The sequence below is a fragment of the Gallinula chloropus genome (assembly GCF_964237585.1).
Source record: "Gallinula chloropus genome assembly, chromosome: 1".
Lineage (NCBI taxonomy): Eukaryota > Metazoa > Chordata > Aves > Gruiformes > Rallidae > Gallinula > Gallinula chloropus.
The window spans coordinates 19,483,100-19,500,469 of NC_140085.1; the positions used below are offsets into that span (position 1 = coordinate 19,483,100).

Consider the following 17,370-nt stretch of genomic DNA (forward strand, 5'->3'; position numbering starts at 1 on the left):
AGGGGGGGGCGCGCGTGCGACGTCGGCGCGTGCGGGGCGGGCCGCGGGGCACGCGCGCCGCCTCGGGGCGGGGGGGAGGTCACGGGTTGGGGGGCGGGGGGGGGCGTGTGTGTAAGAGCGGGGAGAGCGGGGCCTGGCGCGCAGGCGCGGGAAGCTGTCGGTGTGGGGCGGCCAGGGCCGAGCAGCGGGTGAGGCGGCGGCGGTAGTAGCGGCGGGCCCCAGCGGCTCCCTTCACGTCTCTCCTGAGGGGACGGGTGGGAGCCTCGGCCCGGCAGCGAGCCCCGAGGGGTGGGGAAGCTGCCAAACGGGGGACTGTGGTGTGCGCTGTCCTCAGCGCGGTGGGGAACGGGGCTGCCGGGGGGGCGCCTGGGCCTGGGCCTTGGCTGTGGGAAGCGGCTGCAGCCCCGGAGGAGCGGGGGGTGGCGGCGGTGGTTGTGCGAGCGCGGGGTTGGGGTGGGAAGGTGCGAGGCAGGCCTCGGGGCTGGTCCCGCCTGCTGCCTGCCCTCCCCTTGCTCCCAGGGGCTTTGTGCTGCCTCTGTTCATTGCTAATGGAGACTTCCCTTTGTCGGAGCATAGGGCGGCTGGTGAGGAATTGCCTTCTCCGGAGGCTGGAACTGACTTTTTTGGTGGCCTAGCAAGAAGTGGTTTCCTCTCCTGAGCTGTTGGCATCTTCTTGCCTGGATTCAGCTTCTCCCAAAGGACTGGAGGAATGCAGCTGATAAGTCCTTAACCACCCTGTACTCCCATAGGCAGTACCAGAAACTGGCTTCATCTTCTCCACTTTGGTACTTTGGGGGTGGGCCTCTCTTTGTTACCTGCTCTGGGTACCCTTTTAGTGGCACTGTAGACCAAAGGAGATGGAAGAAAAGGAGCGATGTGATAAATTCCAGCTGGTACCTTGAGACTAAGGGGATTCATATCTTTTGACGTTTTCCTTTAATTTTTTTTTTTTTGTTCTGGGGGAAAGTAATCCGTTTTATGGGGTATGGGAGGAGGGAGGAAAAATATATTGCAGATCTTTATGTGGTTTTTAAAACCAGCCATCAGAGGCAATTACTGAGTAAACTGAAGCACAAGAGGAGGGTTTGTGAGCTGCAAGCAGTGCTAGCCTACAAAAGAAAGGGGCAGTGGGCTGCTGCTGTGACTGTGGAGGAAGATACTTTGGCCTCCTTTGTTTCTCACCACCTACTCTCCATCCACCTTATGAGAAAATGAGTTGCATGCCATGGAAAGGTGACAAGACCAAAACGGAATCACCAGAGCCACCACAGCTACCACCACCACTGCATATTTACCATGAGAAGCAGCGTAGGGAGCTGTGTGCCCTCCATGCCCTCAACAATGTCTTCCAGGACAGCAACGCCTTCACTAGGGAAACCCTGCAGGAGATTTTTCAGAGGTAGGATACTCTCTGCACTGACATTAGCTTTACCTTGTCCTCTGTCACTTGGAGGAATTTTCAGGTCTTATTTGGGGGGAAAACTAAAGCAAAGGAAGGGTTCAGAGTGTGCTGCTGCTTTGAACTGAATGTAGCCTTTTTTTTCAAATCCCCCCCCCCCATACAGAAGTTCTCTTGTTTTACCAGTTTCTTAAACTATTATGGCTGCCAGTTTTGGGTCTAAGGGCTTTATTGCAGATGCTGTCATGTGATTGGACTGCTGTCTTCTCCTCGTTAACGTATCTTCTACCTATCTTTCATATTTTTGCCCCTGTCTGGTGTGATTATCTTGGTGTCAATAACGGATTTTGGGGTTGGTTTGGGAGAGTGAAGGCAGCAGGAATAACAAATGGGTCATCATAAAAAGTGCTTGATTTAATACCACAGCACTCTGAAGTTTGGGGTTTGGTTTTGAAATGAGAAGCTTTGCTAAATGAGTGACTCCTTATTCAAGCAGTTAAGTGAAGATCTTCAAATGTTACAGGTTTTTTTTTTCCCCATGCAGTTTCTTCTCCTGGGCACTCAGTCAAACTGGATTTAAATTCAGTGGATCTCCATGTTCTGGGGCATTTCTAACTGTTTCCCAGCAGCTTCAAACAGTAAAAGTGGGTTTGAGTTTTATTGGGATAAATGTAAATGATTGATGTGGCCTGGACAATATTTGTATTTTGCTAAATGCTCGTGCTGTTCTGGTGCTTTGAGGAAGTTCTGAGCGTGCCTTTGAAAATTGTGATGGCGCCTCATTGTTGAAGCAAAATAATCCAATAGGAAATGGGACCTCCTCTGATTATCTGTGGATGTTGTGCTCGTTGGTAGGTTACGCTGGAATACCCTTTACCAGCTGCTGGTGGCATTTTGTGTTTGTGGCAGGTAAGAATTCCCACTTCGTGGCAGCAGTTACACAGGTACGAGGCAGATGTGGCACCCTGTGTTGATGGGCAGGGAGCTATGAGCCTGTTGCTTGACTCTTCAAATTCCTGCCTGTCTTTGGCCAAAGAAATGTGATGGACAGTGGCAAATATCAGATTGAGACGCTGTTTATGATGGCGTTGTAAATAAGATTCCTGTTGGTAGAGTGGAGCTGGTCAACACCAGGCTCAAGGCAGCCTTTGTCCAGCGTAAAGGCGCTGTGGTTTTGTTCCAGAGCAGCAATTGTCAGGATCTGAATCGCAGATGGATTGCTATTGGCCCGAAGCAAACAAAGGCAGTTCATGTGGTAGAAGGAGTGCGATGATCTAATTAGTTGGCTTTCATTTGGTTTGGTGAGGGAGAATTAGTGTGCAGCATGAAACCTCTCCAAGAGTTGGGATGTTAATCTTGTTGGCCCTCTTGCCCAAGAAGGGAGAATTTGTCTTTGATTCCCACCTGTTCCATCCTAGCAGTAGGATCGAGATGCACAGATTGGTCAGCCCCATGGCAGTGTGGAAGTATGTGTGGAGATTCCTCTTGGAAATAGATGTGCTACAAGATATGCATAAGGATTGCTGTTGCCTTTGAGTCTCTGTTGGATTCCTACTCATGTCTAGCTCTTTGACTTGCCTTTAACAAGTGTGGGTTTAGTTGCCCTTTATACATTGCTTTTCCATATGTCTTCCCTATGTCAGGTCATACACTGTGTTTTGATAGCTGATGAAGGACTGATTAATGTTTTTAATGAGCTACAAAATTGTTGCAAAGTGTGATTTGGTTTTTTATATATATGTATTTTAAACTTGGTGTTGACAAGGTAACAAAATCACAAATAAGCTTAAGCTTTCTGTCACTTTTACCACATCCCTTGGAGGATGATTGAACTGCATTGCCGCATTCCATTGCAGTCTGATTATCATCTCAAGTGTATGCCAAAGCTTGGGCCAAGCTCCCCTCTGATTTTGGGGTCCTTCCTCTCCTCTTCCCTCTAGCACAAGAAATATCTTTTTGATGCTGCTCTAACTTTTGTTGCAGGAAGCAAGGCTACGTGTTCCAAACGCTGCATGGAGATACAAACATCTCTTTACTGTATATTGGGGCTGATGAGGAAAGACAATTGTGTGCTGGAATCTTGGAGCCCATTGTGTTAAGACAACATGTTGATGGAAGTCTCTGGCTTGAAAAGCTCAGGATTATTACCTGGATTTCTGTCCAACTTTGTCAGTCTTCCTCAGCTTAGTGTCTAGATTAAAAAACAAAAAAACATTGGGGAGGCAACTTTAATCCCTAGTCGAATTGGAATCCTCAGCTGATGATTGTGGGCCCTGTTTACTTGTGTGTGAGTAGAGATGCTGAGGTGGCTCTGGGTGACAGTTTGCTCACAGGTACCAGCTCTCCGAGTGTGACACCTCTGTTCATGTCTTCATCTCATTGCTGGTGCTCTGAAAGTTAACGGGAGGGAACAAAGATGAACGTGTTCTTCCAGCTCTGGGATGAACTTGTCTCTGAAAGAGGGTGCCACAAGAGGGGGTTTGTGCAGCCGTGAGCATTCCTCAGCTTGCTGCCGCTCATGAGAGTCAGTAAGCTGAAGCAACGATCTCAAGAAACTAGTTGTAGCCAAGTGATCTGTTCTTAGGAAGGTGCTGGAAGGGCTGTGACAGGCTACAGTTGCGCCTCTGTGATTAGTAAAGTGCAGCAAAGCTTTGGAGACTGGAAGTCATGGTTCTTTGTCACTGCTTCGCTTGGAAATGCCCATGGTGGGTGAGAATACCTTTTCCTGTTCCCATGTTGTTTCAGACTCTGCTCCCTTCTGCAGTGAGGTGTCTTCCCAGGCTGTTCTGTTGCAAGAAAACTTGCAGCAGATGCAGAAAAGCTCCCTCTCTGTAGTCTCTCTGGCCTTGGTTGGTCTGAAACTCTTTACTCAAACGCTTTACCTTGTTGGGGAGAAGGACTGAGGGATCTGAGGGAAATAGGCCTGCAGATCCAGCGCTGTGCTAAAGGCCAAGTGAAAAAGGTTTGGAGGATGGAGTTGACATGAGGGAGAGGCAGGTGAAACATGAATGTTCGTGTGATATGAGGCATCTGAATCTTGTGCCAGCAGAACGTGTGGAGTCCTCATCAACCAAAAGAGCGGCTCATCACAACAGAACTGACCCCAGGCTTGCTTTGGTTTGGTGTTGTGTGACTGCTGTTCTCTGCTCCCAGTTTCCATCTTCATGAGTAGACAGTGAGGTGCATTGAGAACTGGCTGTCAGACCGAGCCCAGAGGGTCGTGATCAGTGGAGCAGAATCTGAATGGAGACCTGTGACTAGTGGTGTTCCCCAGGGCTCAGTGTTGGGTCTAGTCCTGTTTAATATCTTCATTGATGACCTTGATGAGGGAACAGCATCCACCCTCAGGAAGTGCCGATGATACAAAGCTGGGAGGAGTGGCTGACACGCAGGAACACTGCGTTGCCATCCAGAGAGACCTGGACAGGCTGGAGAGCTGGGCAGGGAGAAAACAGATGAAATTCAACAGAAGCAAGTGTAGAGTCTTGCACCTGGGGAGGAATAACCGTCTGTATCAGTACAGGCTGGGGGATGACCTGCTGGAGAGGAGCTCTGTGGAGAAGGACCTGGGGGTCCTGGTTGACGACAGGTTGGCCATGAGCCAGCAGTGTGCACTGGTGGCTAAGAGAGCCAATGGGATCCTGGGGTGCATCAGGAAGAGTGTGGCCAGCAGGTCTAAGGAGGTGATCCTCCCCCTCTACTCTGCCCTGGTCAGGCCCCACCTGGAGTATTGTATCCAGTCCTGGGCTCCTTGGTATAAAAAAAAGACAGGGATCTCCTGGAGAGAGTCCAGAGAAGGGCTACGAAGATGATTAGGGGCCTGGAGCATCTCCCCTATGAGGAAAGGCTGAGTGAGCTCGGACTGTTCAGCCTGGAGAAAAGAAGACTGAGGGGGGACCTAATTAATGTTTATAAATATCTTAAGTATGGGATGCAGGGGGAATCAGCCAGCCCCTTTTCAGTGGTCTGTGGAGACAGGACAAGGGGCAATGGCTGCAAGTTGGAGCACAGGAAGTTCTGCACCAACATGCGGATGAACATTTTCACAGTGAGGGCGACAGAGCCCTGGGACAGGCTGCCCAGGGAGGTGGTGGAGTCTCCATCTCTGGAGATATTCAAGACCCATCTGATGCCTATCTGTGCAATGTGAGCTGGGGAGCTGCTCTGGCAGGGGGGTTGGACCCGATGATCTCTCAAGGTCCCTTCCAAGCCCTATGATTCTGTGATTCCAGCTGTTCAAGCCCATTTTGCACCTTCATAATAATTCACCCTCTTTTTATTTCCACTCCTGAAAAAACTTCTTGAGGGGGAAAACCTAAAAAAAATAAAAGTGGCTTTTTGCTGCGTGCCTACATGTTTTCTGCCATGCATTTGTTACCTGTGCTTTTGCAAAGGCATTTCTGTGTGTAGCCTGGGGGACTGCAATTCTGGATTTTCAGATGCTGCAGTAATGCCAGTGGTGTCTAGGCAAGCCTGTGGATTAAAGCTGGAGGGATTTGTTTGCAACAGGGTTAGCTGTTTAGATACTGTGATCAGTTTTGGGCCCCTCACTACAAGAAAGATGTTGAGGTCCTGGAGTGTGTCCAGAGAAGGGCAATCAGGCTGGTGAAGGGGCTGGAGAGCAACATTATGAGGAACGGCTGAGGGAACTGGGGTTGTTCAGCCTGGAGAAGAGGAGGCTGAGGGGGGGGGGAGACCTTATCACTGCCTGCAGTTACCTGAAAGGATGTTGTAGAGAGGTGGGTGTTGGTCTCTTTGCCCAAGTGACAAGTGACAGGACAAGGGTGAAGGGCCTCAAGCTGCGCCAGGGCAGGGTCAGGTTAGACATTAGGAGTAAGTTCTTCACCAAAAGGGCTGTTGGGCACTGGCACAGGCTGCCCGGGGAGGGGGTTGAGTCACCAACCCTGGAAGTATTTAAAAGACGGGTAGATGAGGTGCTCAGATGTGTTGTAGTAGAGGACAGGTATGGTTGGACTTGATCCCAAAGGTCTTTTCCAACCTAGTGATTCTGTGTGATCTACAGCAACAGATGTGATTTTTTTTTTTTTATACCTCCTAGCAATGGCAAAGCTTTAGAAAGCACCCAGACCCACGTATCTTCACAGCTTTGTGTCTGAATTCTTTCATTTGCCAGTGGGGGGGTTGGGGAGAGTAACCTTTTCTGCAGCCAACCCTCCCTGCCTCTTGTTCTCAGCCAATTTTCAAGACTGTTGTTGACTGTTGAACTCTAGAAATTGTGATAGCTGTTGTTCTAAATGGCAAAGTGGCATTTACTCCAACCAGACACTGAGGAAAAAATAGTTGAAGCATCCTTAAGAACCACCAGTTTGGGGGTGGGAGGGGGAAAGGCTTCCTGATCGCAGTCTGTTTCCCAGCAGAGCGAAGGTCTCAGGAGGCTTTGTACATCAAAGTTATTCTTAATGCTCTTCTGAGTGAGAGAGGAGAGTGGAATAATTTGTGTTTAAACATAAAACCCCTGGAAATAGGCTTTGAGTTCTACAGCAAACGCCCAAGTAGAGCAGTCTCCTGTTCTGTTTACAGGCTGTCTCCCAACACCATGGTGACACCCCACAAGAAGAGCATGTTGGGAAATGGAAACTATGATGTGAACGTGATCATGGCAGCTCTTCAGACCAAAGGCTATGAGGCAGTTTGGTGGGACAAGCGCAGGTACTGAGAAGTGACATAACTCCAGAGGTGCCTGCTGTTTGTGAACATGAGGAGGTTCAGTTAAAGTACCAGGACGTAATCGTCTTGCTGTCTTGTTTTCTGCACTCTTGCAGGGATGTTAATGTCATCGCTCTGTCTAATGTGATGGGTTTCATCATGAATCTGCCCTCCAGTCTTTGCTGGGGTCCCTTGAAGCTTCCCCTCAAGCGACAGCACTGGATCTGCGTCCGGGAGGTGGGAGGCACCTACTACAACCTCGACTCCAAACTCAAGGTGCCCGAGTGGATTGGAGGGGAAAGTGAGCTCAGGTAGGACTTGGTGTTCCGTTCCTCCTCAGTCCTTCCCTGTTGGCAGTGCAGCAATGGGAATGTTTCTGCTTGGTTTCCAGTAGCAAAGATTGGAGAGTAGTAAGGTTCTTGTGCCTCTGCTTACGTTTACACCATGATGTGCAAAGCTGGGAAGATGCTTTTGGCAGCGATGTCTGTGAGCCCAGGGGAGCCCAACTTCCTCTGTTAGGTGGATGGCTCTGTCACTAGTGATGAAGGTAGAGGCCAAGCCTGGTGTTAGCAGGTGACACCTCCACCAAGATGTGCCGTGCCTCGCTCTCTCCTCAGACATTGAGAGTATGGGTGGCCCTTTGTCTCTCGACTAGCGATCCATGTGCATGACCCCAACGAAAGGCTTTCCAGGCTAGAAGGGCAGCCTTGTCCCTGACAGCAGCAAGAGATGCTTGCTAGGAATCGCATCCTACGTAAGCAGTCGCTGCACTCCTTGACTCACCTTCCCTCTTTAACCTGAGCACGAGATAGTTGCTGTAATTAGTTGGACTGTGAAGTGTCACCTGCTCGTAGCTGCTGTTCAGCTTCCCTTCTGTCCTGGCTAAAGCCTGCCAGCAGCTTCAGTGCCTCATTTGACCGAGCACTGAGGTGGTTATTGCACACGAGTGGTGTTAACAGAGCCTGCCAGGCTGTTCAAGTCTCCATAAAGTGAATGTCAGCCTTCTGTGACTTCTGGGGTGAAGTAACGCAGTTCTGAACTACTGAACAGGGCTTGTGGTGGAGCTTGTCCTGGGTGTGGTGGAAGCCTAAGGGCTTCCATTATAGGGAATTGTGGAAATCTGGGCTGAAAGGTATCAGGGAAAACACTGACTGTCATAGTTACTGGAGATAATCCAAGTGTGCATTAGAAAAAGCGTATGGGCTGGGGGGGTGGGGGCTGCAGAACTGTGTCAGGTAGTGGTACGCTGCTGCTGTGACCTGCGGTACTGACATCTCAAGGATGGGGGGTTCCCCTGTAAGTACTCCAGGTTTGTTGGAAGTATTTTAAAATAATACAGTGAGATTCTTGATCTCAGATCTGAAGAAACTGAGCTTGGGTTTAGTTTCCTTCTTGTCACCTTGGAGAACTGGGAAGTGACGTCTATATATGCTTCCCTCTGCGGAGATTAAGATGGTATCTATCTGAGCCTGCAGCAATGTTCTGTGTAGAGGTGTGTGGAATCTGCAAGGCAAGTTCAACATGGAGATTTCTTTTTATTGTTGGAAAATAAGACTGGGGAGAGGGGGCTCCCTCCCATTGCTTGACACTTGCTTAGTCAGTTGCATTCCGTCCTTGCAGAGGACAGCAGTGGTTCTACATTCAGCAGCGCTTATTTCTCTTTTCTCTTTCCGATAGGAAATTTCTGAAACACCAGCTGAGAGGGAAGAACTGTGAACTCCTGCTGGTGGTGCCAGAGGAGGTGGAAGCACATCAGAGCTGGAGAGCTGATGTGTGACCGGGACCAACTCTGTCCTCTCACTACAGCTCTTCCCCTTTACCGAACTCCCGATGTCCTGACACCTGGGTAATGGGTGCTCCGACTCTTCTCGTCTGGAACTTCCTTTGTTAGGCTCTTCTCTTCCTTCCTTGGTGCAATAGGGCAATGGCGTAGGACATTGGGGGCAGTGGGTGGGGAAGAATTGAGGACAAAGTGGAAGAAACTGGAAGCCAATCACTTTAATTGCAAAGGCAGGCGAGCTGTGCGCCCTCCGGCTAGCTAGAAGGCATCGCGGTCTTTAAAACTGGGCTGGGGTGTCTGGGAGCCTCTGGCTTCCCTTTCCCCGCGTCGCTCAGGCTGCGCGTGGTGGGACGCTGCTCCCTCCGGGGCTTGTTGGGGAGGAGCGGGACCCGAGCACGCTGCTGCCTCTTCCCAAGTCTCTCCCTCCAAAACAAGTTGTCACGAAGACGTTCGCAATTCTCAAAGGTCCCTCAGGACACTCTCAAAACACTAGGAATGGTACGGTGCTCGTCACCACCCGCTGCTGCTTAGGGATGGGCTGTGTCAGGAGTGAGAAAACAGTAATAAACCCAGTGTCATCTTCCAGGAAGCTTCAGGTAGCTGGAGGGATCTTCTTGTGTCTCCAGGGGTTATGTGCATGGCGAGCAGTTGCTCAGCAGCACGTGGCTGGCTAAGGTGACCTGGAAACAGCAAGCACAGGCTAACTGAGGAGTATTGAGTTTCTGGACTGGAGGGAGGCTGCTTGGGTTTCCTCCTGCTACGTTGGGGTGTTATTGTTTCCTTCTTGAATGTCTGCTTTGGTTTTCTGCATGGTCACCCATCAGTTTCGGGGCTGCTTGGAAAGAGGAATAAAGCAGAGAAGGGGTTCTGAGAAGAATTCATTCCCTTTTTATTTTCCTCTTTCCCAGAGCCTAGCCCATGGCTGTGGGAAAGGTCCCAGAAAGAGGTAAAGCAACAATCGGCAGGGAGGGGAACCCGTGGTAGCAGTGAGGTGTTGCCCTTTTTAGGGTTCCAAGCTGGTAACGTGGGGAGATGCAGAGGCTCCAGCAGGACCACCGGCTCTTAGCGGCCTTGACCTGGTAGTTGAACCAACCAAACCTCTTCTAGTGTTGGCTGACAAACATTCCGCTAACGGACAAAGTGCTTTTCCCTCCCTTCCGCGGGGAAGAGTGACTTAGGCCTGGAGGACACTAAGAGGAATCTCCACTGGCTGTTTCCCAGTCGCCTGGGTGAGCTGCAGCTCCATCATGCCTTCCACAGCAGGAGGAAGAAACGCTGGATTCGGAGCAGATGTTGCTGTGTTTCTCTCTCCCTGGCCGAGCTGCCGTTTGCTTCCCTCCTCGCGAGCGGGATGGCTCGGTTGGGCAGTGGGAACCTCTGGTATGTGATGGAGCTTGAAGGGTCCCGCTCTGTCATGCGGGAAGTCTCCTTACCAGTGTTTGAGCTTGTGAAAGGAGGGGCTGGAACTACTTTTTCTCAGCCCCTTTTCTCTCCAGAGCTTGCAAAGCACATGGGGCAGAGGGGGTGTAACTGAGAGACCAACAAACTTGCACCTTTCTAATGAAGACCAGAGGCCCCGTGATGAGAGGAGAATGTTTGCGAGCCCTTGGGCATCCAGCAAGCACCACTTCCCAGTCCTGTGAGCACAGCCTCCCGGAGCCAAGGGCAAACAGCTCTCACCTTTTAAAGACCTGATGTTTCTACAAGTCCTATTTCGTAACACATTCCACTGACCAATACCAGCTGGCGGAGATTTTTACACACTTGACCGGCAGGATGTGGAGCCTGCAGGCGTTCTGCTTGTGACTTGAAGCCATTTCTTCAAGAAGGGGGGAAAACCCCCAACCAAATCTCAACAGCAACACTTTTCTACGCTGATTGGAGTCGCACTTTGGAGAAACCCTCGTCTGCATGGGAACTGCAAGCCAATGGCTCAGTGCACAATATGCAAAGATGTTTTAAATATTTTTGGGGCTACTTTCCTCTCCTTGTATGTGGGCACCTTTCCCCTGGGTGGGAGGGGGAAAACAGCTGTGATCCAGCTGCTCAGGTAAAGGGAAAGCGCAGGATCACATCCCGTGGGAGGCGAGGCTGCCGCGCCCGAGGGCGGGCGAGCTGCTCCAGTCCCACCGCTCGGGAGCGGGGAGGCTGGGGTTTGTTTTCTTGCTGATGGGTTCTGGTGGAGCCTCGCCTTGGGTTTGTTTACAAAGATGTATTTTGTTTAGCCAAATATTAAACACAGAGGAAAAATAAATTTCCATAGAAATGTCCTCTCGCTTCTGTACGTTCAACAGGATTGTTCTGTAACGAAGTATGTAACGGAAAGTAAAGGTGTTTTTCTTTGGTTACAAGCCTGCAGTCTTTCTGTAAGTCAGGAACCTCACGGATCAGGTAGCGATGCTGCTGGAGAATCCCTTCCCCCAGAGTCCTGTCCTTCCCTTCCCCCCACTGCAGAGCTTGCCTAAAAGGCATCTCCCCTCTGCTCCAAAGGAACTGAGCCTCCCTCAAGGACGTCTATGAAAACCACACTGCTCAGGTTGGATTTATTTAATAGTTGATACAAAAAAATATGCAGCCCATACCCGAAGTTCTACTTGATGAGGGAGGATCAGAGGGGGTGTGATCGCCTGAACCCTGGCCCACGCTCCCTCGCACATGCGGTTCCAGGGAAAGTGTTTTTACACACCTCTCTTCCTGGAGAGTTTTCCTGGGGCCATGGCCACCACCCCCACCCCTCCTTCCTTTGCTCCGACTGCGGGGAAAGTCATTCCTCCTCCTGTCCCTGGTGGCGGTTGGCTGGAGTCAGCCAGGGAAGGAGATTTGTTTTGTTTAACTGGCACCTTTCAGAGCCTGACCTGTGCCCCAGGTGAGGGTGTGAGGGGGCTAGGAGCCTGGAAGAGGAACTCCCCCAGTTCAAGTCTGTAACTGGTGACAGCATACCCGCTGAATAAAAGGAAAGACAACTTCTACGGGGAGAAGGATGCAGTTGGGAGGTGTCATCAGGTCCAGAGGGGAGGCCTTCTCCCCCCATGTTACCAACAGGTCAATGTCCCAAAGGAGAACCAAAAATAAAAACAACCGAGGAAAAAAGAAATAAAATAAAATGCCCTGACCCAATATATCAACAGTTCAGCACATCAGCATCTCGCGCTCTTCCCACACGGCACGAATCCAACGCAGCTTCCGCAAATTAGATTTTTCCAGAGAGTGGAGGCAGGGCCCCTGGCATCCCCCCCGAGAGCCCCGTGTTGGGTCCCAGGAGGATCTGGAAGGAAAATGGTCAGTTAGGGGACACAGGGCAGCTGCCACGCCGCCCTCCCCTCCACCACACCACAACGGTACCAGCGGGTGTTCTGCAGTACCAGTTCCTCCCCTACTATGACAACCAAGTTTAATGCCGGACTGTGGCAAAGGCAAAAGGGACGCATTTGGGTGCTGCTGTGTCAAGCCTGGGCACAGTCCTTGCTCTCTGTTTCCAGCCAGCAAAAGCTGTGCTGTGCTTGGCCAGTTTGTCACCAGCCCGTTACCAGGAATCGGAAAGATCAGCCCACTGAAAACCCACCCAGAGCATCTGGTGGGACAAACAACGCCACAACGTTCAACAGACTGCGCTCTGTTCCCTCAGCATCTCCAACAGCGGAGGTGGGGGGCAGGAGGGGGTGGTGCAGGCACCCCGAGCTGCCCTTGAAGGGTTGGGGCGAGGGCTGGGGTGCTCCTGCCTCACCTGTCGCTGCTGCAGCTGCTGCTGTTGCTCCATCTGCAGTTTTTCTGTCTCAAAGACGACAGGAAGAACCAGAATCATGAAGGAGGTGGTCCCAATCCACAGAGCTGCCCTGGAGAACCTGGCGAGGAGAAAGCACACGGCAGGAGTAAGAATCGGTTCCCCGGGTGACCCAGAGGCCCGGGGCTTCTCCCGCGGCTCCCTCCAGCGCCTCGGGCAAAGGCCTTACCCCATCCCGCCCCCGCCCGGCCCAGCCCCGGCGCTTTCCCCATGCCCTCTGCGCGGCACGGGGAGACAAAGCCCGCGGCCTCGGCCCGCGCTGCGCTACCCGCGGCCGCAGCGGGAGCCGGCGGGGCCGCCACACACCCGCAGAGAGACCGCGGGGCCCCCGCCCGCCGCCGCGCCCGGCCCGCCGCTCCCTCACCTGTACATCTTCTGCGCTATCGTCAGCGAGAGGTCGAAGGTGGCTCCGGCCGCCGTGCGGACGCTCTCGGGGAACATCTCCGTCAGCCCCCACAGCCGCTCCGCCAGCGTCTCGTCCAGCTGCGGGCGGCACCGCACCGACCGGCCGCGTCAGGCCCGCGCGCCCGCCGGGGTCACCCCGCCCGCCCGCCCCGGCCCCGGCCCCGGCCCCGGGCCCACTACCTCCTCATCATCGTCGTCCTCCTCCAGCTCGTCTTCCAGCTCCTCGGGCTTGCCCGAACCGCCCTTGGGCAGCAGCTCCTCCGCAGCCAGGGACGCAGCGGCAGCCATGGCCAACAGCAGGGACGGAGCGGGCGGCGAACCAGCGGAAGCGCGGCCGGAGCGCCGCCGGAAGCGGCGCGATGCTCCCGCCGCCCGCCCCCGCGGAGAGACAGCGGCCCCCAGCGGCCGGGAGGAGCGCCGGCCCCGTACCCCCTTCCCCACCCCGGCTCCCGCACGCCCCTTCCCGCAACAAACAGCCGTAGGGCCGGTTCGAGCTGTCAAACCTTTATGTGGTTCTGCAGAGCGCTCGGGAAGCAGCTCCCGCAGGGCCTGCTCGGCCCGGGCGGGCGGCAGGACCCCCACGAGCCCTGGGAACCCGAGGGGACAGGCTGGGGGCGCGGGGGGGCTCCCGCACCTCTGAGCACAAAGAGGGGGCAGCTCCCCTCCCCAGGCTGCCGTGGGAAGGCGCGGCGCGGGAACGCAGCCAGGCAGAGCGCTCTGGCCGCAGGTGCGTGCTGACGGAGAGCGTGGCGGTGCGACGCGCTGGGGTGCCAAGCCAGCCGTGACGCGGTACCCACAGCGCCACGCAACACGGAGGGCACCTCCTTATTCCCGAGGGATGAAGTACCGGCGTGGAGTACCAAGAGAGCGCCCCGGCCACCCCCATGTCCTGCGCGGGGGCAGCCGGGACGCAGGGCCAGGCTCCTCGCTCCCCCCTCCTCCAGCCTCGTCGTCTTCACCTCCTCCTCCGGCTGTGGCTCTTCAGCTCCTCCAGCTCCTTCTCCATCAGGTGGGACTCGGCTGTGGTCTCAGAGAGCTGCAAGGCACAGCAAACAATGACAAGAGTGAGTTACTCCGCTACAGGACGGTTGGCGGACCCATGACCGCGGACACATGTGGCATGACGCAAAAGCCCCCTCGGAGGGACCAGAGATTGCTCTCCCTCTGGAGAGGCGCCTCGTGTCGTGGCAGCACGCGCAGTGAGACATTTGTGCCTCGGAAGCTCTTCTGATTTCAGAGCTCAACCTCTCCAGAGACGCCACCAGACGGCAACGCTGGCCAGAGGGAATTTGTTCCCCTTGGAGCGGAGGGACGTTGAGGTCTCACACCTCACCGACGTCGCTGGGGAAAACCCGGAGCGCGGCCGGGGCTCCCGCTGAGTTCGGTGCTCCAGCCACAAGAGCCACGTGCCAGTTTTCAAACACAGGAAGGAAAAGGATGAAGGAGCAGCAAGTGTTTGTTCGGGCTGAAGTACAGGGTAAATCGCTGAACAGGCTGCGAATACCCGTGTGTTCTGTGTCACTGAAAGCATCTCCAGACTCCCAGCATGAGAGCTGTGGCTTCCAGGTAAGGCTGAATTTGGGTTCATTTAGAGCTTGAGAATTCTTTGATCCGTAGGTTTACAGGTAGAAGATATGTCACACCACTTGTCACCACAAAGAAAAGCTTTAATATTCTATGCCCAGGAAAGGTGGCTGCAAGTGATGAGGTTTCACAGTTAGGGGAGGGGGCAGAGGGGCAAGGAGAAGGCATACCCTGTGCAGAAAGGGAGAGGGGGGCACCTGCTCAGAATCACAGGACGCGTTAGGTCAGAAGGGACCTTCAGAGGTCACCTTGTCCAACCCCCTGCAGTGAGCAGGGACATCTTCACTAGATCAGGTCACTCAGAGTCCCATCAAGGCTGACCTTGAATATCTCCAGGGATGGGGTCTCCACCATCTCTCTGAGCAACCTGTGCCAGTGGCCTATCACCCTCATATTGAAGAGCTTTTTCTAATATCCAACCTAAATCTCCCCTTTTATATTTTAAAATCGTAACCCCCCCACCCTATTGCTACATGAACAGTTGCCCTCCTGAACAGTTGTTCCCCAGCTTTCTTACAGGCACCTTTCAGGTACTGGCAGGCTGCTATAAGGTCCCCCCAGAGCCTTCTCTTCTCCAAGCTGAACAAAGCAAACTCTCTCAGCCTGTCTTCATAGGAGAGGTGCTCCAGCCCTCTGCTCATTTTGTGGCCCTGCTCTGGACACGCTCAAACAGGTCCACGTCCTTGTGTTGAGCTCACTTGCAGGGGCTCATCAGAGTATTCATGAACATCCAGCTCTGCTGCAGGGGGAACCTTCCCTGCTTCTCAGATAGATCAGACTCCACTCTCACACTCTGCTGTTAGAAGTTGGGTGTGGCAAGAACAGCTGCCTTTGGATGCCCCAGCACCCTTTGCTGGTGATATCTGGGCAAAGACTCACCATGTCCAGCAGAATATCCACTTTGAGCCGAAGGAGGTTGTTTTCTTCCTCTAGCTGCTGGTTTCGCCTGCGCAAGCGCTGCATTTCCCTGTGATCCCCTGTGAAGCTTCCTGATTCTGGAAGGAAAGAAAGAGGTCAGAATACACACTGTCAGCCAAGCGTGGCTACGCCAGATCAAAGCTTTAGCTGAGCTCTACCTGCCACCCACTGTCCGTTTTCAAACTTGAGGCTCTGGCCAGCGAGGTTCATGGTGGGGATGCCATACTCCAGGCCCAGCTCAATCTCACGGGTGGATCTATCCAGCTGCAAGGAGGAGATCACACTCAGCATTTTACATAAACCCAAAGCCATGCTCCCCATGTTCTCCCATTTCTTAGGGGTTTCCTGGTGGAAGCTGCTGGTCCAACTGGCCCTGAAGCCGAAATCCTACTTTAGCTGCAGCAGAGGACTGGCTCCTCTTGCTCCTTCTCCTGCCCAAACTTACCTCTCTGGGCTCGGAGAACATTGGGGAGAAGCTTTAGGTGAAAGTTTTGGGCTGCAGGTGGGGCGATGATGATCCTACCCTGAGCTATTCCACTGTTAACTTCATACCTTGTCACCCACGATCAGGAGGGCACCGCGGGAGGAGAGGGGCACAGTGGGGACACAGTGACCCTGGAGGAGCTGCCGCACTCTGCTCACCAAGGGAGCCTTCCCACAGGCCAGGCAGGGGCGGCGGGACTCACCAGGTGCAGGTTGGAGAGGGAGGCACACTTCCGCGGGGGGGTCTTCTTCGGGCTGAAGGTGTTCCCGAAGAGAGGCATCCTGCGCTGCCAGCTGGCTGGACGGGGCGCTCCCGGGGCGAGGGGGATGCGGCTGGAGGCTGGGCGCCGTCACACGAGACAGGGCGTACTGGTTCCCACCTAAAACCCAGACCCGCAGCGATTGTCAGAGGGGGTAAGATGGCGGCGGGGGGTGAAGGGGGCCTGGCCCAGCCGCCTCCGCCCGGGAGGGGGCGGCACCGCCGGCACGCGGCTCCCCTCGCACCTCCGCCCCCACGTGACCGGCCCGAGGAGGGGCAGGGGGCGCTCAGCGGGAGGCCAGGCCGCCCCCCCCCCCCCCCCCCGCACCACCGTAAGCGCGAAGCGAACCTGGCGCGCGCCCCCCGCGCAGGCGCAGTGCGCAGCTCTCCTCAGCGCCACGCGGCCCCACGGGGGGAGAGGGGGGGAGGTGAGGGGGCGCGGGCCGTACCACCAGCGGGAGCGCCGAGCCGCAGAGCGCTGTGGTTTCATGCAGGGGCCGCCACCGGGACGGCCCCTCCTTCTGCTCTCCCTCCCGGTGTCTGACTGGTGAGACCAGCGGGCGCGGCGAGGCCCGAGCAGATGAGGAGCCCCGCCACCCCCCGAACCCGTCAGCCCCACGGTGCGGGGACGGCCCGGCCAGCCTGTTCCGTCGGGGTTCGCCCTAATTACGGGGTGGGGGGTGGGGGGGAAGAGAAGAGGGGGAGGCCCGATGGGGAGCGGCACCTCTCCGGCGAGACGCGCTTGGTCCCGGCGCTCCCCGTCCGTCACGGCGCCGGTGGGCTCAGCCGCCGCTGCCGCGTGCCCCGGGAGCGATTTGCGGCCGTTGCGTTGCTATGGCGACGGCGGGGCTCCGCCGCTCCTCCCCATCGTGCCCCGGCGGCGCGGGGCCGGGGCCAGGGCTGCCGTGAAGGGCGCGGGCGGGCGGGCGGGCGCGGGGGATGCTCCGGGGCTGCCGCCTCGGGAGCGGGCGAGGGAGCCCGAGGAGGCCGCGCTGCAGGGCCTGGCTGACGGGCCTTCGGGTAGCCCCGGCGGGTCGCTGCGTCTCTGGGCCCGCCCTCTGGGACTCGGTGGAGAGGGGGAGCGCGGGGGGGCT

The 17,370-nt window shown here is 54.9% G+C and overlaps 3 protein-coding genes across 3 annotated transcripts; 1 reads left to right on the forward strand and 2 right to left on the reverse strand.

Moving 5' to 3' along the window:
* Positions 1 to 978: 978 nt before the first annotated feature.
* On the forward strand, positions 979 to 8,843 carry JOSD1 (Josephin domain containing 1; the record flags this gene model as incomplete). Its single annotated transcript, XM_084277568.1, is given in 5 exon segments — positions 979 to 1,114; positions 1,117 to 1,399; positions 6,941 to 7,069; positions 7,183 to 7,377; positions 8,744 to 8,843. Coding segments are annotated over 5 exon segments (843 nt in total).
* A 2,515-nt stretch (positions 8,844 to 11,358) lies between these two features.
* Positions 11,359 to 13,335, reverse strand: TOMM22 (translocase of outer mitochondrial membrane 22). Its single transcript, XM_084261828.1, has 4 exons — positions 13,213 to 13,335; positions 12,992 to 13,110; positions 12,571 to 12,688; positions 11,359 to 12,111 (listed from the first exon to the last, which is right to left on the reverse strand). The coding sequence occupies exons 1-4, from the start codon at positions 13,318 to 13,320 to the stop codon at positions 12,037 to 12,039; spliced, it is 420 nt and encodes a 139-aa protein (XP_084117954.1). The 5' UTR covers positions 13,321 to 13,335; the 3' UTR covers positions 11,359 to 12,036.
* Positions 13,336 to 13,520: 185 nt separating this feature from the next.
* CBY1 (chibby 1, beta catenin antagonist) lies at positions 13,521 to 17,047 on the reverse strand. Its single transcript, XM_084261916.1, has 5 exons — positions 17,001 to 17,047; positions 16,221 to 16,397; positions 15,693 to 15,798; positions 15,496 to 15,611; positions 13,521 to 14,068 (listed from the first exon to the last, which is right to left on the reverse strand). The coding sequence occupies exons 2-5, from the start codon at positions 16,296 to 16,298 to the stop codon at positions 13,988 to 13,990; spliced, it is 381 nt and encodes a 126-aa protein (XP_084118042.1). The 5' UTR covers positions 16,299 to 16,397; positions 17,001 to 17,047; the 3' UTR covers positions 13,521 to 13,987.
* Between the last annotated feature and the right edge of the window lie 323 nt (positions 17,048 to 17,370).